General features: G+C 45.0%; 1 protein-coding gene across 1 annotated transcript in view; it reads right to left on the bottom strand.

Moving 5' to 3' along the window:
* The window catches only part of LOC119381775 (Down syndrome cell adhesion molecule-like protein Dscam2), a 194,016-nt gene extending 189,683 nt beyond the window's left edge, over window positions 1-4,333 (bottom strand). The window contains 3 exon segments of the mRNA XM_049412891.1: window positions 1,301-1,473; window positions 3,523-3,569; window positions 4,143-4,333. Of these exon segments, the coding sequence (XP_049268848.1) occupies window positions 1,301-1,473; window positions 3,523-3,569; window positions 4,143-4,333 (411 nt within the window).
* Window positions 4,334-24,580: the final 20,247 nt, after the last annotated feature.

Genomic DNA, 24,580 nt, shown 5'->3' with positions numbered 1-24,580 from the left:
CCGCGACCTTCGGGTCAGCAGTCGAGCGCCATAACCACTAGACCACCATGGTGGGGCTCCAAAAAGTTTTTATTTCATCTAAGGCAGGAGTAAAAGTTTTCGCGGCATCTTGTAAGGCTTTGTCAGACTAGGATGCAGGTGTGAAAACTTCTGTCGTCCCACGAGTCTCGTCGAAGTAAAACCCTAAATGGACTGCCTGAAAATTAATAGCTATGTCGCTATTCACGCCGTGCACCAGCAGCCCCAGTGAATTACGGCAAATCGTTGAATTATTAAACTTGTGTGTTCTCGGGTCAAACCATGTCTGAGATCCCGCTGTATTCTGTGAACACCATCACGTATTCACGTTAGCTAAAAATCTCCACTAACAGCTCTGAAAGTGCCAGCGTACAGCAGTATTGATTCGCAATTCCCTCCCCCGTCCGCTCCCAGGTAGAACGTCGAAACAAGCAGGCCTACCCCAAACAGTAGGGGACAAGAAATGCTCGACAAAAATTTGGGACCCCCTGCACGCTACATGAATTTATTATGAGAGATCGGAACATCTCGGGTACTGAAGAGAGAAATCGAAGGCTGTACTGAAGCACGCCTCTGTTTCCGTATATAGAATATAGGCCATTGCTGTACTCAGTTTATTTTTTCATTGGTTGCCTGGGCAAGCCCACGTTTCAGCACTCTTGAACCGATCGATCAATAAGTGCATGAAAGTACGGATCAATCAATCAATTAAGAAGTAAATAATAACTACGCAAATATTCGGTGGTATGCTTAGTCAGCTTACGCTGATGTTGATGAAAATGAAAGGAAAAAAAAAATGCGAGCAGTGAAAGTGCTCAATTTCGACCACTTCTCTTTAAGCTTCCATGCCCCCTCCGCTCCCCTCCTTCTCCTTCTTCGTTGTAACAATAAAATATTTCGAAAGTAGACAAATATTATTTTTAATTAAATATATTACACGGCTGTCACTTGAGCACTCGATCGCGATCGTTTTTTGTTGTCATATCGTTCTAACGATTTCCTTCTACAGCAGCCGTTTGACGTCAAAAAGCAAAACAAAAAAAAGGACCAATAAACGCAATGGCAAACGCAATGTACCCTGCAGAACGTGCCTTTCTCACCAACCTTGCTCTTCGAACTTGTTCAAAGTAAAAAAAAAAAATTAATCTTAAGAGTGATTGACGGGATGACATTCTTTGGGTCTTTCCAAAACTAACACCTATTTTAAATAAACACATAATTCTCACGCTCATTGAGATATGAAAACACTGAGTCACGTTGAGAGTGACTGCTCCGTTCTCACCGTTGATGCAGGGCTTCCGTCCTCTTTCTCCCATCGAATGCTCGGTTGCGGCTGACCTTGCGCTGAGCAAGGAAGCACGGCGCCTGTCTCGCTCGAGAACTCAACCACAGTGGGCGGCTCTAGAACAATCGTGGGTCCACGGCTGCCACTGCGATGGGGACCGGTTGCCAAGGCTGCGAAAACAAAACGACCGGTCAGAACACAACTGACGTTGACGTTTAGGCATCATGTGAGAGCATTGTTGCACTGACATCGGATCAAACAAAAATGTTGATGTTCAAACAGCGTCCTCCAACCTTTTAGTGAAGCAATGAATGGGGCATAGTTGGTACGCATTCATGCTGAAATGCACTGACAAGATTGAAGAACCACGACGAACCAACGTACTATCGCGCTTAGTATGAGCTACACCGCGGGAGCGCGTGGCCAAGCGCACTGTAGGATGTAGAGTTGCACCGATCTTGACATGTTTTCGAGTTATCAGGGGAGTATTTAGCTGTTCCTGCGAGTGCGCATCGCCTCCACTGGTTTAACTAGTTTTGCCCCGTCATGATATCAGGTTCGGAAATGATAACTGTCCCCGTGGCTAGCTGCCAAACTTCGAATCTTTCTTCAGTAAAATAAATAATTATAAATGACACAAGGTTTCTTGAAATAAAGGAGGGCGACGGTGAAAGCAAGCAATTGGGAGTGATGTTCTGTTCTGTTCTGTTCTAACTGTTTTGCTGTGGAGAGTTTGAGGTCCATATTGCCTCGGCTACTCCATATCACGAAGTTATGCAGCGAAAAAAAAAGAATAATACTGAACGGTACCTAAAAATGAACAATCACTGAAACCACTTCAAATATCATACCAATACACAGTTTGCTTGCAGCAGTTCACACTGTCATAAACTGTTCACCCGCACACCTTCCTTTTCTACTATCAGTATATGCACTAACACATTTCATATAAATCAATCCCTGGCTGTCTATCACAGGCGCTTATCCAGTCCGGTCTCCACTAAAAAATCTGTCAGGAAGGTGTTCGCCTTTTTCTGAAGATGCATCTCAGGCCATGGCCCAAGTAATTTCTTTAATGTGAGGGGCCGTCTGTCCAAACTTGCTAATTTTTTCTTTAATTTTTCTCTTTCATTCGCGTATTTAACGCACTCCAAAAGAATATGGCGAATATTTTCTTCTGCTTGACCACAATGGCATTCCGGGGAGTTGGATCGATGTATCTTGTGCAGGAAGCTGTTTGTGTAGGCTACTTCCAATCGAAGTCTGTGGATTAAAGTCTCTAAGTGTCGTGGGAGATCTGTTGCTATGAAAAATTTTCTGTGTGTATCAACTTCATAAAGTACTGATTCCTTTGATTTAGGGATATCAAACCACTTCTCCATCGAACAATGGTTAGCTCCTTGCGTTATAAAATGTCGAATATCCGCCCCAGACACAGGGATTGCGCAATCCCGTCCTTCGTTCAATACTTTCTTCGCGAGGCTGTCAGCCTCTTCATTTCCCTCTATTCCAATGTGACTGGGTATCCATTGGAATACGATGTTGTGACCCTGCGCTGAGGCATATTCCACCGTTTCTGCAATACATTGTGCTATTTCACCATTTTTGTAAAGTGATCTTGCATTTCTGATTAGCTGAAGGGCAGGTTTGCTATCCGTGCATATCACCCGCTTTCGTGGCTCAGAATTGTCGCAGATAAGCTTAACTGCTTCAAAGATAGCCACCAATTCTGCTGTCGTCGATGAAGATTTGTGCGATAATTTGTACATTCTCTTTTCCTGTATTTCGGGTATAAGAACCGCACAGGCTGACGCTTCTTCAGTGCATGATCCATCTGTATATATCTTCGTTTTGTCAATATGCGTTATATGAAAATGATGAAGTACCATCTGTGCGGCTACTAGAGGCGCCATGTCTGCTTTCTTCCGTATGCCATCTATTTCATAGATAACGTTGAGAAGCGGCAGCGTCTAAGGTGGTTTTGAAGGTTTCCATCGTTTAAATCCTGGTACTACTGCTTGAAATGATGATACACTATCCTGTAGTCTCGTTGCCGTCCTTTGTGTTAGTGCACCAGATAAAGGATGACTTTCATGTTGCGTGAAAATTCTAAATAAATTTCGACATGTTTCTTTAGCTCGGAGTACTGCCAAAGGTGGTTGTCGAACCTCTGCATACACTAAAGCACTGGAAGTTGACCGTGGCAACCGCAGACATACCCTCAAGCTCCTTGCCAATAACAAGTGGAGTCTCCTTTCGGTGGAGGCTGCAAGTCCGTGCAGCAGCGGCTGTGAGTAACTTAAATGGGGCGTATCCACGCAACATGTAGGGCTAATAACGACTCTGTAGTACCGCCCGATTTTGCCCCGCAGAGATGCCGGAGGATTCGAATGGCCTGATTCACTTTTTGTTCAAGGGACTGGACATGAGGCGACCATGTCAGTCTCTGGTCTAAAATCACTCCCAAGAATCTATGAGTTTTTACCATTTGAATAGGCTGGTTTTGCAGAATAATCTGGAAATCTCCAGGTCTTTTCAATTTAAACGGTAGTATGGCTGTTTTAGCCAGATTCAGTGCCATACCTCTTTTTCTTAGAAAACGGTCTAATAATCCAATCCTTCTTGTAAAGTTTGTTGGACATCCAAAAACGATGGACCAGACGTCCATATACTTATATCATCAGCATATACTGAACATCTGATGTTAGGTGGAAGATTATACGGGAGCTGCGCCATGACTGCATTGACGAGAGTAGGGCTTAGCACGCTGCCCTGTGGCACTCTTTGGTTGACGACGTGTTCTGACGTTGGGCCTTCCTGTGTAACTACAAAAACTTGCCGGTGCCTCAGGAAGTCAGCGATCCATCGCAGTATTTTGCCCTTGAATCCCTGCAGAGCCAGGCCTTCCAGAACGTGAACGTGACTCACTGTGTCGTATGCTCGTTGGACATCAAGGAATACAGCGACAGTGATGCTTTCTTCCGTACGTTGGTTTTCCACATCTGTGACCAAGTCCAAAATGCAGTCCATTGTGCATCTACCTCTTCTGAAGCCGGCTATGCTTTCTGGTAGTAGTTTCTTCATGTCTTGCCACCATAAAATTCGTTCATTGATCATTTTCTCCATCAATTTCGAAATACAACTTGTCAAACTAACCGGCCTAAACGAATCCAACTGCATAGGGCTCTTCCCTGGCTTTAGCAACGGTACTACTTTCGATATCTTCCAACTTTCCGGAACCTTTTCTTCTTGCCAACTTTTATTGTAAATGTCCAACAGGTGTAATTTTTCTTTCTCGCACAAATTAGCCAGTGCAGCGTATGTAACTCCATCTGGTCCTGGTGAACTTGTTTGTTTTACAGAAGACAGCACATATTGGAGCTCCTCTGGTGTGAAGCTGTCATCCAGATCTGATGAACTGACCGCAGAGAACTTCGTTACAACCGCCGAAGCAGATTCTGCTGAGGATTTATATTCGCTAGTTTGGACGGCCTCTCTATTTCTCCATTTCCCGATAACTCGAAAATATGTCATGATTGTGGCGTCACTGTACGACCTTGCAGTGCGCTGGGCCACGCGCTCGCGTGGTGTAGCTCATACTGAGCGCGATAGTACGTCCACCTGTTGTTCTTTAACCATCGTTCTTTAGTCCTTCTGTCAGTGTTGTACTAAGCACGATAGAACATGAACATGAATTAGCCAACCGACGTCATTATCCACAGAACACTAGCTGATATGAGCCATCATTTAGCCAATGCTAACTATTATTAAGCCAATGGTTGTCATTTTATAGCCAACATTAGAAAATGCTAACTAGTCCAGCTAGGATGCCGGTAAACGTGGGCACTGGCAGAATGTAACTATACAGGGTGCCCCAGGAATCTTTATGCAGAATTTCAGGACAAGCCAACGCACTCAATGACGACGCGACCAAATGTATGTTGCTGACTATTGCCCAGATTAAGTCAGACTATTTTTAGTGGCGAAGCACCTTAGGGTCTCGCCTTGTCGGCTTGTCATGTCGTCGTCACAATTCATCATAAACGGGTATTGGCCACAAAAATGGGGCAAATCGCACTACTCGCCACCGTTCCATACTACGCATATTATGAGTTAACGGTTCGTCGTTACTGCCCCGGGGAAATTTACCAAGGCGCTCAAGTTTCTTATCTAAAACCAGAAGCATAAATGTGCATCTCTACGTTAAAGTCATCTACTTAAAACACCCCTTCTTGAAATATATATCTGCAAAGTGATGGTGCGTCAGTGGACCGGTGGCGAGTAAAGCAGTAAAGAGTAAAGGTCTTGCTGTGGAAAACACTGGCTCACATTGCATGCTTCGCCCTCTCCAAGTTTCACGTTAGTGGAGCTGAAACACCCTTCCTTACATGCCGCTTTAATTATTACTCAATAGCCAGAGAATTTCGCTCCTGCATTTTGCTGTTTGATTTATTGCTTAATTAGGCCACTTTACGCCGCGACGGGCGCCGCGCGAGGTATTGCGGCGCAAGCGCAATCAGCGCAAGAGGCGGAGTTAACTGCGCGTCGTCTGCTACGGTTCCTCCCACTTCGCAGCACGCGCTCTGGTAAAGCGCAAACGCGATCTAGGTTTCACCGCTCGCGGTGAAGTGGTGGGAACCGTAGCAGACGACGCGCCGCAATACTTCGCGCGGCTCCGTCGTGGCGCTCCGGGGAGCGCAGCCCACCCGCTCCGTTTTACCTCTAACAGTGGCCGCGCCTGTGTAACTTCCTCATTGGAATTTTTTGCGCAGCTTTGTTGCTTCAAAAGTTAGTTAAATAAAGTGGCTTAATTAAGCAATTATTCAGAACACAAAAAAATAATCTGACTTACTCCAGACAATAATCAGCAAGATGCATAAGGTCGCGTCGGCATTGAGTGCGTTGGCATATTTCAAAACCCTGGCTAAAGACAGCTGGGGCACCCTATATATGATCGGCCGGGATACCACCGCTCGCCGTTCGCCGTTCACTGTTCGTTCGCAAATCGGGCGCAAGTGCGTTACCATAGTCTCTCGCATATAAGCGGCAACTGACGTCTCTTTCTCTTGAATTAATTCTTCTGGCTTTTTTATTTACAATGCACAACAATACTTCTCTATATACGGTCTACCTATAATCCACTAAAACACCCGAAGTCTGAATGAAATGATAGTAAATTGAAATACGAAGCCTTATTGAATGCGTGCGTTATCGCTCTAATCTTTATATCTCTCTTCCCCTTTCTTTTTTCAGATATGGTGTCTTTTTTTTATCAGCACATCGGCCATAGTCACCAGTTCCGCTTATAATAAGCGGATTTGTGCTTTTTTTTTCGTCGAGTTGCCTTGTAGAATTTTCCAGTCGCTTGTCGCGTTGTTTGGGCTTAATTGCGTTTTCCCAGCAAATATGATTACTTCAGTGATCATCGCGTTCACCTATAACGCGTTTGTCACTCCCTAATGGCGTGCTTGTCGATGACTTCGTGTAGTTGAGTGTTGAAGTCAAACATACGTCGGGAGAATCAACGATTAACGTTAATCATGCACTGGCAAACCTGCATTCAACCGAATGAAGACTACACTGGAGACAATGTTAAAAAGAACTATTTTAACTATGTGATTTCGTTCATAGTTGCGCATATTTTGGCTGCACAAAAAAATTAGGTGGTTTTTTCAAGTCCCCTTCGTATTGGAGTGACATTTCTTTATTATAATTAAAGTTATTTTGAAGAATGCGAAAATTCATTAGGTCTCCGCTTCTTTTGGGCTTCTCCTGTGAAAGTCGCGCCGCTTTTTTTGGGGGCTTTCTTGTGATGATTATTTGCTTGCTAGCTCGGTAGCTATCTGGACAACTCTGTCATCGGCGCACTTTATGAAACATGCAACAGCAAACGTGCATTACCACTATCGCTATCGTCTTTGAAGCATTATTACGCACTCGCTTTACTTTCATGCCGTCGGGAAGAGGCAATTTATTGCCCTATCGCGCAGGTTTCACATACAGGGATGACCGCGTTGTATTATTAATAATAATTGTTGGGATTTAACGCCACAAAGACCACGATATGATTATGGGAGACGCCGCAGGGGAGGCCTCCGGAAATTTCGACCACCCGGGGTTCTTCAAGGGGCATCTAGATCTAAACACACGGGCGTCAAGCATTTTCGCCTTCATGACCACGTTGTGACACCCTGCATTATGAAGTAAAAACTAATTTTAGCTGCTCTGTTATCCACTGAATCAAGCATAGCTCGCGCTGAAACAAGCAATGCGAGTGGGAGTGGTCCTATCGACGAGAGCACACTGTTACACAGTCGGTATGGCTCATCAAAATCAAGCTTGTGCTGATTAGGACTTCTAATGCCAGAAGTGTGAAAATCATTTCAGCAATATTAAGACTCATCGGCGCTCACGCGTTCCTCATGCAAGGCCCCCTCAAACAGGGCTATACATATCTGTAGTCGCATTTCTCTCGCAATATCTTCGACCACGCACCGCAGGCCTTCTAGGGATCTTCTAGGTCTTTCGCTATAGGTGCACGATGAGCATCTTTTATGTCTGGTGCACGAATAGATTTCACTTGTGCATATATTTCCTTACATGATTCCTGCTGCACGCACGATGTGTCTAGCGCATCCGACTACGGCATGCGTCCCCGATAAGCCCAGGTGAAGGTTTCCATCGGGACGTAATGGTAATGGCATTCTAATATTATGCCTTTACACGGTAGATAGTACTCTCCTCGACCTAATCTCCAGAGTAAATAGAACATGTTTCGCAGTCTACTGCGGTGACCTATAATAACGAGTAGTTCTACGTTTCGCATGTTGCTAGGCAACAAGATATATCGTTATGCTTCCGCTTCATATACAGCCTTGTTCGTAGGGCAAATGACAGCCTCGAGAGCCACTGTATTCTGTATTTCTCGAAGCGCAGGCTTATTGCCTAGCACCATTAAAGAAACAGCTCACCGTTATTGCTATCATACGGAATAATGGAGCGCGAAACTAAATCCTTAGTTGTGGTCCTTATTTCAAGAGCGACAAGAGTCAGTTCGACTACTCACTGTTTATCGTGCATGTACCAGTTTCCAGAAAGAAGTACCAAATAAGTTAGGCGCAGGTGTCGCGCGAAAATAAGTTAAAGAGGCAAGAATAAACGGCAGACAGGATTTTACTATACTTCTTGTGCGCAGCACGTCGATCATTACTACGCCGACTCCCACAACCCAGAATGTATACGCTCAGCAAATTATGTAGCCGCTATCATCTAGTTGTTATTTCTTAATACAGGCTACCTGTACATGCGTGCCCAGCTATCCTGCGCAATCATTAAAATACCTGCATACAGTCAACATTCACAAGCTTCGCATTTGCTGGGTGAGTAGATTAGCTTGGCTGTATACATAAACCGGGAAGATAGGCCTGCACAGAATTGAGGGCGTAAAGCACGGGCGAAGTACCTCGAATTATTCATCCTCAGCCGTCAGGAACTGCGTAAAACAAAACACTTACGCGAACGCTCAGCATGAGCACATGTAGCTACCAGGCATTACCATTATTGATTTAGTCAAGGAACAGATGCAGCCGCATCATTAATAAAATAGACAGCGGTTTGCCACACGGCATGCGATGGCAGATATTCTCCCTCATGTAGTAATAGTACGGGGCAGCTTTCGTGTTAGGCATCGGTTTGTTGGGAAGTCCAATTTATTTGCCGATTGGTAGAGTGTTCTGAGGCAGATCTGGCATAATATTTGGATGAAGAATAGTGACAGGAAGAGAATAATGATAATATGTCATTGCATGAATAATAACAATGCGTGTGTGTGTGTGTGTGTGTGTGTGTGTGTGTGTGTGTGTGTGTGTGTGTGTGTGTGTGTGTGTGTGTGTGTGTGTGTGTGTGTGTGTGTGTGTGTGTGTGTGTGTGTGTGTGTGTGTGTGTGTGTGTGTGCGCGCACACACACACGCGTCACACGCCAAAAATTTTGTAACAGAATATTTCAGCCAATAACGATACGGGACACAATATGAGCGAAGCAACCAACTCACGTGAGGAACGTCTTCTGAATTTAATCACAGGTTATTGGTGAAAGAAATATGCAATAATTACATTAGGGTGTTTTAAGCGTAAAACCACGATATGGTTACAAGGGACGCCTTGATGGGTGACTCCATGCTCATTTTGACCACCCACCGTACTTTAACGTACACTTCAATCTAACAACAATAGCGTTCTTTCACTCTGTCTAATTTAAAGCCCGACCGGAGCTTAGATGGAGTCCTTTCTGAACTCGAGAGCGGCGGGTGAAAGAGCTGTCTAGAATAAGTCTAGGTGAAGGCTCAATTACCCCACGAATGTGCAACAGCTGACCCTACGGAGAGAGAGAGAGGTTTATTTATAGAAAGGCTGAGAGGTGGGCCTGAGCGATAGTATGCTCTAGCCTGCTACTCTGCACCGGGGGTGGGGAAAGGGGAGAAAAAAGAATGATGGATGACGATGGTAAGTAAGGGAGGTGAGTATGTACAGTCCTGTCTAGGGGGCGCAGTGCTATAGCCGCGCATCCAGTCCAGTGGCTTGTAGGAAAGCTGCGACCGCTCTTGTGACCACAGTTTTGCTGTTGGCGTCAGGTCAAGGACCCAACACAACCTCATCAGTTAATGGCCTATTATGCACTCCTTCAGTAGGGGAAATCAGTTTCTGTCATTCGCGTGCGTATGCTGGGCAGGTACAAAATATGTGCTCAAGTGTTTCTGGCACTTGACAGTGATCACAGTTGGGACCGGTGTCACTGCAGCCGATGATATGTGCATAACGTCTTGTGAAGGCCACACCAAGACGAATTCGGTGAATCATACTTGTGTTGTGCCGTTTTAATTTACGAGGCATACAGAACCTCATTTCGGGGTCCCATTTGTGTAATCGCCGGTGTCGTCGCTCCGGTTTGGACCAGTGCTCAAGTGTGAGGTTACGCATTACGTACCGAAGCAGGGCGTTCGTGTCTGGCCGTGAAAACGCAGTGCGCACCTCAGGGCCACTGGTCAAGGCTCCTTTAGCTTCGGCCTCTGCGTCTTCGTTTCCCATTATGCCGCAGTGGGCAGGAATGCACTGGAAGGTGACGAGGTGGCCATTTGTTGAAGCAACGTGAAGAAGCTCCATAATTTCTATGGCTAAAATATAGTATGGACCTTGTCTCATGACGCAATTAATGGTTTGCAAAGCGGGTTTTGCATCGCAGAATATCGTCCATGTACGAGGTTGCTCTCCAGAAATGAATCTGATTGCCTCCCGGATAGCAACAAGCTCTGCGGCAGTTGATGTGGTCTTGTGGTGTATTTTGCACCGTCGAGCTATAACCATTTGTGGGATGACAAAGGCTGCAGCAGAGGTACATAGCGTGGTAGATTCATCGGTGTACACGTGCACGGTGCCGCCGTACGCTGTATAAATGTGATGTAGGGTCAGTTGTTTGAGGCCAATTGGTGAAACTAGGGACTTCTTCGTAATCCCAGGAATCACAAGGCTAACAAGCGGTTTAGGCAGTACCCACGGAGGTGTTCAAGGATATCTCGGGGAAGAAAACCTTAATGGTAGATTGTTTTCATGCCGTGATATCGCTATTGAAAAACTGCAGTTTGGGTCGGTGGCGCGGAGTGCTGATAGCGGGTGCTGCCTGTGTCGGGTCAACAGGCGAAGATGCACTCGAAGTGGCTCGCAGCGCATGTATATACTGATGGGACAAGCCCGAGCTTCCGCGATGGTTCCATTCGTTGACGTGCAGCGTGGTAGGCCCAAGCATGTTCGCAATCCTTGAGCTTGAATACTCTCTAGCGTGTTCACACAGCTCGGTCTCATGTTTGAGAGCACCGGCATGCTATACTGTATATATCCGACAAACAGCGCATTGTAGAGTTGAAGAAGTGACGATTCTGATGGGCCCCATCTTGCTCCTGCCACAGTCCGAAGAACGAGAACAAAACTTTTCAATTTTGATTTCAGTGCTGCGACGTGTCTCGACCATGATAGATCCCTGTCTATGATTACCCCAAGGAACTTGTTATAGGGTATCTTGACATATGTTTGCGCGTGAATGCAAGCACTGCGCATTTGTCAATAGAAAGAGTGATACCCTGTCGCCGTAGATATTTAGCTGCTAACGTCACTGCACGTTGAAGTCGAGCACGCAGTTGCGGACGAGTAGCTGCGGACGCCCATATATGCATATGTCATCCGCATATGCGCTGACTTTTACCGTGCTGGGAAGTTCTGCTGCCAGTTCAATCACAGTAACGTTGAACAGAACTGGGCTGAGAACTCCCGTTGGGGAACACCACGGTAAATAGTATGTCGATCGGTGTCTCCGTCGCTTGTCGTCATGTAAATGATGCGGTCACTAAGGTAACTTAGGATCCAGGCGTACAGTCGTCCGCCGACGTCTAAACCTTCCAGTGGGCCAAGGATCGCATAATGCAGCACATTATCGTAGATGCCCTTAATGTCTAGGAAGACGGCCGCTACTAGTCTGCGTCGGTTTCTTTCCTCTTCAACATTTGAGATTAAGTCGACCACACCGTCGACTGCAGATCGTTTTCTTCTAAAGCCATTCATAAATGCACGAAAGCAATTATTGATTTCTAGAAGCCACTCTAATCTTGATAGCACCATCCTTTCCATTACTTTCCCGACGCAGCTGGCTAAGGCGATCGGTCTGTAGGAGGAAAGGGCATGAGGACACTGGTTTGAGCATCGCAATAATGCGACTGCATTTCCATTTAGCTCGGACATGTCCCGACTCCCACGAGTTGTTATAGTGGGAGAGCAGGATATGTCGTGCTTCTGTACCAAGATGGCGGAGTGCAGCGTACGTGATTCCGTCAGGTCCTGGTGCCGATGAGCCTCGGGAAACAGAAATGACAGCGTCAAGCTCATGCATCGTGAAAGGCACATCGAGGCGCTCATCAGACGATCGGACCCTACGGAGAAAGTGCGCAGTCCCCGTGACAACCACGACTGTACCATTTCAAAGGGCGATTGTGCATCGCTACGCCAAGGCCTCAATGTAGATATTAACCTCGGAAGTAGTACGAGTCGTGGAACGTCCATTTCAGATGGACACGAATAAACTTAGGTTTTCAAGCAACTTCTTCTTCCACTTCCTCGTGTGTATTATGATTGAGTTTATTTTTTAACATGATGCGTGGCAACGTCAAGAGATTGTATAGAGCACCGCAATTGCTATTCTTAAGATGACGTGAGCCTACGCACTGCGTGCTTCTTATTGACCACAACATCCTTGTGGCGCGCAGCCCTTTGCTGACACACAGACAGACGACTGCCTCCGCAGCATACGTATACTCCCGGCAGGCCACAGCCAAGCGCACGAAGGCATAGCGCAATTTTCACGAGCTTTACTTTTGTCCTACTCACGAAACTTGCGTTGCTTTTCTGCCCACGTTTCCAAGTGTAGCGCGCGGAGGATGCTGTCCGCTGAACATGACATTTTTGTTTGGGCGTAGAAACAACGCGAGAAATACGGATGTCGACAAAAAAGGCCTCATGATTAATGAAGAAAATATAATGTTGTACGTTGAACAATATGTATGCCATTCTGTACATTTGTACGCTACAGGCAAGAGAACTTCTTTTTAGAATAAAAAGTGTGCAGTGAGTCAAACGATATTGATGATTCTAACTTCGCGTGCGACGTTACGAAACAAAAGTGTTCAAAAAAGGGATCCCGAAATGACTCAACTTTGGCTGCCACGCAGTACATGTATGCAAACATATCGCTTCAATTTTTTTTATCCGGTAGCCTTTATTTAGAATTCCACGAAATAAAGCAAACGCATCGTTTTCTGATCTAGAAAGGTCCAGAGGCTGTTCCACTTTTTTATATTTTCCTTTAGCAGGCATCGCACACAAAACCCAGACCAGAACGAGTACCATTTGCATATCCAACATTTAAAGTTCACCAGGCCATACTGAACACAGACCCATACGTCACGGAGAAATAGCTACGGTTATGCAGTCCTGTCTAGGTTAAGCGTATGGCCTTATTTGCTATTTTGCTTGGGCGTATCTTTTGGGTTGCCTCTTTCTGCTTAGCTCGTTGTGTAATCCGCAGATTGCTGGTCTCGGTAAGGTAATTTCTGTCTGTAGAGATATCCAACTTACTACTTTTTATGGCCCCCTCTAGTTTTTGAGCGCAAATATACTACGAAGATCACCAGATACGTAAATATTTTTACTAAAGAAACTGTGGAATTCCTTACATATGCATTATTGTGGAGTGGGATGCTATCTTTTTTCTTTTTATAGAAATAAATATAATTTAGGGAGTCGACACCATTTCTTGGCGACGGCTGTTACTTTTCTCTTCTTATTAGGAATAAAGTAAAATTTAAGAAGAACAATACAGTCCTGCCTGCTGTGAGTTCAAAAGTTCTCGTTTTATCACAGCCCGCTAATGTTTGGAACACACAAGCACAATGCATACACGCGATGTATATAAGTCAACACTCATCACAAATAGCAGTGTCTTCATAAAAGCGTTGAAGGGCTTTCATCGTCATCGGTTTATGGAGGGCATTGATGGCCGTGGTTCCAGTATTTTGGTTAGTGAAAACGTTCGTTAGCGAGTCCAGTAAACATAGCTCCTATTCGAGTCGCTGTCTATGTGTGTAGTGCAATTGGGACAGTCGAGCTACTGGTAGTAAACATCTTCGTTTTCATTACTGCATGAACACGCTGTAGATGTAGTTAAGAGATAACTCAAAGCGACCCATCTCTTGGATAAGAAGACCATTACCTGCGCAAGAAGCCCATTATGTAAAGTATAATGTCGTCCTCAACGTATGTGCTTGTGTAGCCAGACTTACTTTGATCGGTATATTGAACGTTACAGGCCTAACTATATTTAGTAATGTTGACCGTCCAGCCCAAGTAACAGAGAACGTCTTCCTCGTTGTATGTTCGAGGCTTCCATTAGCACGTATTTACGAAAGACACGTCAGCACTCACCAGAAGTCATCTTACAGTATCGAACTCGCGAGTAGTTTCAGCACATGGCTGTAAATACTTCATTGTACCTGTTACGAACAAACCTGCCTGAGCGACTCCCACATTGACAAATTCTATCCTTTGCCGTGAAGATCGTACACTGGGTTCATGGGCTCCATTTTCATTTCTCTGTCATCGTTCACTTCCTATCCTCCTATTCCTTTACTGCATTTCCTGTGTAGGTTACTGAGATACTCTCCATTAACTCTTATCCCTAGCTCTTCCCAATCTAGGGCCCTGAAAACCTCCTGTAAACACGCGGTGAATAACATTGGAGAGATCGTGTCTCCCTGCCGTACGCCCTTCTTTATTGGGATTCTGTCGCTTTCTTTATGGAGGACTATAGTGGCTGTGGATCCGCTGTAGATTTCTTCTATTATGTTTATATAGGCTTCGTCGATGCCTTGATTCCGCAGTGCCTGCATGACTGCTGATGTCTCCACCGAATCAAATGCCTTCTCGTAATCTATGAAGGCTATGTATAGGGGTTGGTTGTATTCCGCGCATTTCTCTATCACCTGATTGATAGTATGAATATGGTCTATTGTTGAGAATCCTGTACGAAATCCTGCCTGGTCCCTTGGTTGATTGAACTCCAATGTCGTATTAATTCTGTTAGCAATTACTTTTGTAAATAGCTTGTAGACAACCGACAGTAAGCTTATGGGCCTGTAATTTTTCAGGTCTTTGACGTCCCCTTTCTTATGGATCAAGATGATGTTGGCATTCTTCCAAGATTCTGGTATCCTCCCCGTCGAGAGGCACTTCGTATACAGGGTGGCCAGTTTCTCTAACATAATCTCTCCACCGTCTTTCAACAGGTCTGATGTTACCTGATCCTCACCAGCTGCTTTGCCTCTTTGCATTCCCTTTAGGGCTTTCTTTACTTCTCCTGTCAATACTGGTGGGATGTCAGATTCCTCTGCTCTATTACTCCTTCTTACGTTATCATCCTGAATGGCTCGGCTGCTGTACAGATCTCTGTAGAACTCTTCCGCTACCTCAACTATTCTATCCATATTGTTTGTGACCTTGCCTTCCTTATCCCTTAATGCATACATCTGATTTTTGCCTATGCACAGTTTTGTCTTCATAGCTTTGAGGCTTCTTCCGTTCTTTAGAGCATGCTCAATTCTCTCCATATTATACTTTCTTATGTCGGCTACTTTACGCCTATTGATTAACTTCGAAAGCTCCGCCAGCTCTATTTTGTCTGTTGCATTTGAGGCTTTCATAGCCTACGATTCGCTGATGACATTGCATTGGTGAGTAACGCGGGAGACGAATTGCAGCTCATGATTACTGAACTGGATACGGAAAGTAGAAGAGTAGGTCTGAAAATTAATATGCATAAAACTAAAGTAATGTGGAACAATCTTGGTAGAGAACAGCGCTTTGCGATAGGTGGCGAGACACTGGAAGTTGTAAAGGAGTACGTCTACTTAGGACAGGTAGTAACCGCGGAGCCGAACCATGAGAGTGAAATAACTAGAAGAATAAAGATGGGTTGGGGCTCATTCGGCAAGCATTATCAAATCATGAATGGTAATCTACCACTATCCCTCAAGAGGAAGGTATATAACAGCTGCATCTTACCGGTACTTACCTACGGAGCAGAAACCTGGAGACTTACAAAGAGGGTTCAACTTAAATTGAGGACGACGCAGCGAGCGATGGAAAGGAAAATGATAGGTGTAACCTTAAGAGACAGGAAGAGAGCAGAGTGGGTCAGGGAACAAACGGGGGTTAATGACATCATAGTTGAAATCAAGAAGAAGAAATGGATATGGGCCGGGCACGTAGCACGTCGGCAGGATAACCGGTGGTCATTAAGGGTAACTGACTGGATTCCAAGAGATGGCAAACGCGTGAGGGGGAGACAGAAAATTAGGTGGGTAGATGAGATTAAGAAGTTTGCAGGTATTACGTGGCAGCAGAAAGCACAGGACCGGGTTGATTGGCGGAACATGGGAGAGGCCTTTGCCCTGCAGTGGGCGTAGACAGGCTGATGATGATGATTTCCTGTGTAGGGTAGCAAAACTGAATATTGGTTCTTTGTCCGGTGACACGAAATAAATTTACACTGTGGGGAGTCGTTGGAGCCAACATTTCAAGTACCAGACTATGTCAGAGGCAGCAACTGCTTTCCTTAGCGCCGCGGGCTTGTGTGCGCCTTCACCTCTCTCACGGCAAAAGGGGAAGAGGAGAACATCGGCATTTTCTCCCCGATGTAACTTACACCTGGGCTCGCACGCGAATGGAACGTCATGTCAGACTACATACAAGCCTTTAGTTGTCATGGCTTACACGGCATGCCTGATACGCTTGCGTTACACACACAACTGCTTAATTTGCACATAGCCGTCGATCCCCATTGTAAGGCTTCGCTTAACGTCAAACAATGCGACTTAGACGGCTAGCTTGCTGCAGTCTGCTTCGGATATGATTGATTGCTGGAATGCACAGATTCTGTCGCAATTATATCTATTACAATTTCTGAGGGCAGCAATTTCAATGTCTTTCCTAATTAATCAGCCCTACTTCTCGGCAAAACGGATGTTCACAGAGTAATTTTCTTGCGAAGAAAAAAAAGATCAGTGCCCTGATACCCCGGAGGTTTTATTTGCAACATCCGACTCGTATACTTCAACGTTTCTTTCCCCCTCCATCAATCTTTGTATTACGAAAGGGTAAAAAAATATGCTGGCGCAGAATAAGCGGGTCGATATGGCAAGGAAAAAGGGTGACATGCACGCCACACTGTCTCACATGGTGGCGCTTTTCGATGCGTTGCGCAAGAAATAAGCGAATTGGCGCGCCACTTTAGTCGTTGGTGACAAGTCGGAGAGGAGAGGAGCCTCCGGCGAACGACAACATCGATGGCATCGTAAACAACCACCGAGGCTAAACAAGGCAGACAAGGCCTAACCCAGGGCACGCAAAAGGACCCCGTGGGTTCAAAGAGAGCAAGCTGGCTCTATTGGTGCGGGATCAAAGGCTGTGCTCGAGCGAACCGGCTTGTCGATCTCAAGGGCGAGCGCGTGCCGAGACACGCACCATTGAGTGCCTGCCTGAGACTTCGAGAGCACCTTCCGTTTCACCAGCACGGCACAGAGGTCGTCGCCGCGTTTCTTCCTGGAGGTGATGCCGCTCACGATACTTCGTTGAAAAAGAAAAAGAATGCAAAATTGGGCGTGTTGTTGTCGTTAAGTGGCGTCGAGTCGCTGGCGATTCCTGTGATACCATTCTCTATTAAAATATCATTTTTTTGTTCGCCTATTGTACGGAGGAAAGAAGATGTAAGACGACAAAGAAAAGTTTTAAAGAATGATGCTCCTTCTTATTGTAACGCATTGAAAATAGGCAGAAGGAGGTAGAAATGTTGAGAGACAGTTTGCAAGTACCTAATTATCTGATGTGACAACACCTTGGCGAACGTTTAAGTTATGTGTTGATATTTCGTTTGTATGAATATTAGCGTTTCGTGAACATTTCTGATAAGTGGACACTGGTTTGTTTTGAAGAACTGAGAAATACGTGAGTGTTCGTCCAGATGTCTATTTGTATAGTTTTGCGCTCGTACGCTACTTCGGGATGGTAACTATTATGTAAGCAAAGAGCAATAGATGGCGCCACACATTAGCACCAACATCTCCTTATTCACATTTAATTACAAAACACATACCATATAAAGCTCACGCAAGAGAAAATACACGGAGAATTGGTAAGCAACTGAATATTTGAACTGAGATTGAGTAAATTCAATATTGCTATCGCAACGCCGGATAGCAAACATTTGCCCATATTAGCCACCACCAGCCAAAAATATCCGGTGTGTAGCTGGGGAAGGCCGCTTTATCGACGTTTGTTGACCATGGTCAGAAATTATCGCCGGCATCCCGACACCCCCTCACAAGAAATCGGTTGTAGAGTGCCACCAAATGGATATCGTCTTCAAAAATAATTAGGCGGAAATCGTCTACAATAGTTGTCACTGTGAGTGGCCCATGGTGAAAGCATCTTATTTTTGTCGAGGTCACAAGTTCTAACCTTGTATGCGCTGTAGCCACCTTTAAGTGAAGTTGCACTGAACTCTCTGTGTAAGCGCTCACGTCTCCGTGAAAGACCTAATTTCACTAAGTAAAGTTGCCTTTCTCTCATCTTGAACAAGCATGGTATCCGGCCGTAACGCCATAATAAATTTTTGCTTTATTTATTCCCCTTCCCCCCTTCCCAGTGCAGGGTAGCCTACCGGGCTCAGCCCTGGTTAACGTCCCTGCGTTTCTTTCATCCTTATTCTCTCTCTCTCTCTCTTGCGTTATTTATTTTCCTCTTTATTTTCGTGTAACTTTATTCCCATGGAATTCTCACGAAATAAGTTAAGTATTCCCAGAATTCAGAAGAAGGATTGGCTGGTCGGCCTGCTGCTACGGTAATAATTTTTTTGCTTGATTTGGGGCTGTTGATACGCACAGTTGTCAGTGACTGTTTTTTTTTTTTTACAGAGTTTCCTTGCACACATTTTCTTTTTCGTGACCTGTAAATTGAGCTCCGTGGTGCTGCGTTCTTCTATATTTTAAGGTCAGTGTGGCTTTTGTAGGGCGAAAAGTGAGTACAGTTTGCTTCAGAGTATAATACTTTACACTTTCTATATGATGTAGTGTTAATCTCGGTTCACTCTCGCTATTCAACGCCGCTAGAGTTTAGAAAGTTTCGCTTCCAGGTTCGTTGTCAGCATATAACTAGTTCATTTTTAAAAAAATCCAGTTGCTGGCCACATGAAGTATTAAAACTAACCCAGCAATCTTTTTGATAAAAAATACAATAAAATGTGTTTGCTTCTCAACTCTTTCGCAAAATCAGGCAGGGCTCTGCGAGCATGTTTTCTGTCGCGCGTTAATTACGAGAGAAGCCCTTAATTGCGTGGTCCAGCATGAAAAATAGAGCCGTGTAGTAATGCGTTGTGGCTACCAAAAACACACGTCTGTATATTCATTAAAGGCACGGGTTACTGAAACACAATGAAAAAAAGAAGAAGCTGAGAGAATAGAAAAATGAGCGCCTCTCAAGTACGGCCTCAGGTGTTCGTGGAAGTGGCAAAAGAGCGTAAGCGCTATAGCACTTGCCATTTTACTTCGGCGCATACTCCGAAGTAACAATCTTACTATGCGGATTATAAAGACTCGCATAATTACGAGATTTAAAAACACGCGGAGACTCGAAAGTACACTTCCACCTTTTTCTTCGCGCTTCTGGTGTGAGCTTGAGCTAGCATCCCAGTTACGGCCCTGTAATATTTTATTAGTCCGGCTAGTCCTTCAGGGAGTCTAAAACGCCCACGTTTTGAAAGCAAACAGAAGGTCGTGGCCTTCCACTGCGATTAACCAAAGGGTGTTCCAACCATGCGTCAGCAGGGATCACACAAGTCTCGTAGCAACACTGACTATATATATATATATATATATATATATATATATATATATATATATATATATATATATATATATATATATATATATATATATATATATATATATATATATATATATATATGTGTGTGTGTGTGTGTGTGTGTGTGTGCGTGTGCGTGTGTGTGTATATATATGTGTATGGCCCTCCACGTTATCTTGAGACGCAACCCGTATGCTGCAAATGTCTTTGTTACGCTTTCTTTCTTTTCCCCTCTGTTGCTTGCCTAGTTTAACCCTAACTCTAACGCGGCGTCATACAAAAACGCATAAACTAGCTCGATTTCGAGCTGACGTCTCTTGTTTATTTTTTTGACGCATAACGAAAACGCACATTTATCGCGGTGAGTGGAGTTACGATCACTTACATGAGCGTGCTGCAACCTAAGGTACGCGTTTTAGTCTCGACGCATGGCAGCAACATAACTTCAGCTTATATGGTTTCCTCGGCAGAACATAAGCTCAAGCAATGCTCAAGCACTCTTTCGCAACAAGAGACAATATATATGCAGACGGTGCCCTTCTAGATATTAAGGAATTGCGCAACACGAACATCAGGCAACGGCACCACACGACGTATTCTTTCTCTTACATACCGTTTGCTTTATTACAAATTAAAACAAACACCTATAAAAGCGTACTCTTAGTTATTATTTGGCCGCATTCGTACATTTCCAACAGGAGAGGCTCACAACAAATTAAACATGTCTTAGATTTGTGTCAAGTGTGACGGGCAACCCGTAAGAACTTTGCACGCAAGCTATGCGCATCTGTCGAGAACTGACATCCCACACAGTTTGATCTCCCGGTGAGTCTCTTCGATCGCGTACGTTGCTTAATCGTTCAAGGCAATGTCACACTTGGTCTATAACGAGATCAGCCTGATACCACCGCTTCGCTGGCCAATCTTTCAGCGCATAGACTGGAACCGCTTTTTTCACTTTCGTTTTCTGGTTCGAAGTTATTATCTACAGAGTTGTCCCCCGCTGACACATGCATGCATAATGACTATGCGGCTGTCAAGTGGTGCATGAAGAGTCGCGCTCAGACCTTTCGATTGAGTGTTTCATTTGGTATGCGCTTACTTTAAACGCTATATAGAAGAACCACGCGATAGACGGTGGCAAATAGCCTCGTCCGCCAGTGTGGATGCCGCTGTGGGAAGTGGGGGAACCGCGTATCTTCGGCCGCTCGCGTGTGCAATCCGCGCGTTTGGGCATTTCCTTTGACCTTCGCGTGTTGTTCATGCACGCGAGGAAGCGACAAGGCTGTCTTTGAAATATGATATGGCGATCACGTCATCGCATGCAGGCTCGGCAATCAACGGAAAGAACTGCAATGACAGTAGCAAGCGACTGGGTAAGTGTGCATTACCTTTAGTATTTTTCGTTCGCGCGCTGGCGTCACCGATGATATCTCAAAAGAGCGCCTGCATATGAATGACTTGCTATTTCGGCTCCAAAACCAAAGAAAATATAATCGAGAGGGTAATGTCGGATGACAAGAGTATGAATTTGGGCATGTTGGTAATGCATAACTGATCACCTAGCGCAAACTTTTACACAGGACAAGAGAAGGGACGAAGACGAGCACTTACTGCCAACAAGGTTTCTTTCAACGAGCGTACACATGTATACACTCGAATTCGAAAAACGAACAAATCATTCAAGAAGCGCACAACTGCCATGAGCGAAAATCTTACATTCTCAGGAAACACAATTATTTTTGACAAAGCCCGAGAGAGGGAGTGCTGACGCAGTTCAGCCCTAATCTACAAATCCTCTCTGCCTCGATAATTTTCTTGTCGTGTTATTTCTGTTTTTTTTTCCAACGATAACCGGTGTCATGCAAAAGCGGTTTGCAGCCACACGTGCTGCACTGCAATGCGAAGAACCCTATCGCGACCATTCTTGACGTTACAAGCGTGTTCCCGGAGCCGGACATTATTACAGCAGCCAGTTTGTCCTATGTAGGCCTACATACTGCTTGCCGCATGAAAGAGGTATCTGATAGATTACACTTGCTGCACACGTGACAAACGGGATCGTCCCTTCTCTTCTCCTGTGTCAATAATAATATCTGGGGTTTAACGTCCCAAAACAACGGCATGATTATGAGAGACGCCGTAGTGGAGGGCTCCGGAAATTTCGACCACCTGGGGTTCTTTACCGTGCACCTAAATCTAAGTACACGGGCCTCAAACATTTTCGCCTCCACCGAAAATGCAGCCGTCGCGGCCGGGATTCGATCCCGCGACCTTCGGGGCAGCAGTCGAGCGCCATAACTACTGGACCACCGTGGCGGGGCTGTCCTGTGTCAAATTTTGTGCTACGTGATCAGTAATGTGGAATATTTTGTGACGTTTAATTGTTTCAATTGGGAGGTTTTACGTATCAAAACACCAAGCTGAGGACGACTGAGGACGAGGCCTGTTGGTATGGGGGGCTCAGAAATAATTTTGACAGCATAGATGGTCCAGGATTTTTGATGTGCACCCCTCATATTGCACGTCTTCGTGCAGCAGCCTCGGCTGCACACCATATTGGTTCTCGTCGAGCGCGCGAAAGCGTTATTCAAATGGAGAGTTGCTGTTGTATTTGCACTAGTATCAGTAACGTATAATCTGAGAGAAGCAAATGTACACAACGCGCGCGACACTCCGATTCAAATATTTGCTTTCTACGATTGCTCCAGCAACTGCGCTAACGCAGAATCGGATACGAGATGTGCCCTATCAAACACGAAGGAAGGTATTCTTGTTCACTCGCTTTTGAAAAGAGTTGATTATAAAAGAAAGAAAAATAGCATGCATGATAGGTGGTCGAGGCAATGGACCGATCAGCGGTACAGCTGTCTTTTGTGCATTTTTTTTTTCAAATCGCACGTGGCGCTGCAGTGCCGCGCAATCTATTATTTCGGGCAAGTCTATCTACTACTCGCACGTGCTGCGCACCTACAAAGCTAGAGAATATTCCTCAGTACTTTTATGAATATGTGTGTTACTACGTGAGGCACCGAGCAAGCAGACACATTTTTTTTTTCTACAGGTCGTATATTAAGCTGCCAGAAGAGGTTAATACTGTACAGTTGCTAGTTCAATAGGCTCTCACTATGAGCTATGATTTAACATCCTACAGACAAGGAGGCTGTGTTCGAAAGCCAGGCCAGTGTGCAGTGGCATAAATTTACTAATTGTGATGAATTCTCTATAGACTGCAGCACCAACAGACTGTAGCAGTTGAGAAGAGCACACAACCAGAAAGAAATTAAATAAACTTGCATTTTCTATGGAGTAACCTATGTCCCAGCTCTTGCATGCTGTTCTCCCAAGTTCTCGAACTTCGTATTACTAAAACGGTATTACTGAAACATAGCTACAGTAATACTTAGTGAACTTGAGGAACCGAGACGAATAGTTAGCATTGTGGCTATAGAATCAGTTTGCGTGCATTAATGCTTCAACAAGGATCGCTTGTTGAGCAGCTCTGGGTTATGACAGCAGGCACACGAAGGTGCAAGTTAGTAGCGTCAAACGTTGGGCTAGTTGGTTGCGCACCATCATCATCACATTCATCATGACTCTGCCCAATGCAGGACAAAGGCCTCTCCCATATGTCGCCAATTAACCCGGTCCTGTGTTTGCTGCGGTTATGCATAGTACTGAGCATATTACTACGTATAGTTGGTTACGCATAGTACTAAGGACACAGCGCGACTTCTTCAGACGGGGACAAAACAAAGAAAAATGACACTGACAAGCGCTGTCCACGTCTTTATGTTTGGTTTTGTCTCTTTCTGAAGAAGTCACGCCGTTTCCTTTAAAGAAGGAACAGACACAATTTCACGTATGATTCTTGCTTTCTTTATGAGTTTATTGCTGGCTTTGAACGTACACCCACCGTTTAAGGACGACGCAAAGTTTCCGCACTGAGCGGCCAATGTTGATCTTCGTTAAAATGCGTGTAGCTTTCATGAACAAACTCTGCCCGAATTTTCCTGCGCCGCCTATCGCTCAATAGTAACTCACATAAAACCGTGCGTTCCAGCAGAGCTTGCTATGGTAGTGAGTCGTAGCTAAGGCGTACGCATCGATCCACATTGACGATTAGGGCGGGCCGACATGTCCCGCCGTATTCATAGGTAGCGTGCATACTCCGACGATCAATTCCTCGAAACACTTCTGGATAAATATGGGTTAATATAGCTCCCCGTGGTCCGATGTCTGGTGACACACGGGACAAGCGAAAAGGCATTGTGCTGTAATGCCGCAACCAGTTGATATATGCGCCGTTGCCATATTTAAACGAACACCTGCAACGAGCATTGAGATTAATCCTAATATCCTGCAGGATGTGAGCTTCGCGTTATATTAGGGAAACTCGTGACGGTAAACGAGTACAATATTAAATGTTCGAGATAAAAATCAATATGACAGCAGACCACATCAAACTAAAACTGATTAGCTTTATATACTGTCTAGTGTGTCGCTGTGTCTACGATTACTACTTGTCGCCCGCATGATGATACCGACCCATGCTTTACACAACCTTAATGAAAGCTAGCAGATAATGAAGTCAATGAAGGTGTAGGGGACGGTAATTGTACTGTTTTAAGTGTACTGTAACAACTGCGATGTAGATGTGAAGAGAGTAAAGTGGGCGAAAAGACAACTTGCCGCTGGCAAGGACCGAACCTGCGACCATCAGATTACGCGCCCGATGCACTTATCGCTTCCTTCGTTCAACTCCAT

This window comes from Rhipicephalus sanguineus, chromosome 2 (assembly GCF_013339695.2).
Source record: "Rhipicephalus sanguineus isolate Rsan-2018 chromosome 2, BIME_Rsan_1.4, whole genome shotgun sequence".
NCBI lineage: Eukaryota > Metazoa > Arthropoda > Arachnida > Ixodida > Ixodidae > Rhipicephalus > Rhipicephalus sanguineus.
This window is presented reverse-complemented; position numbering and strand designations above follow the sequence as displayed.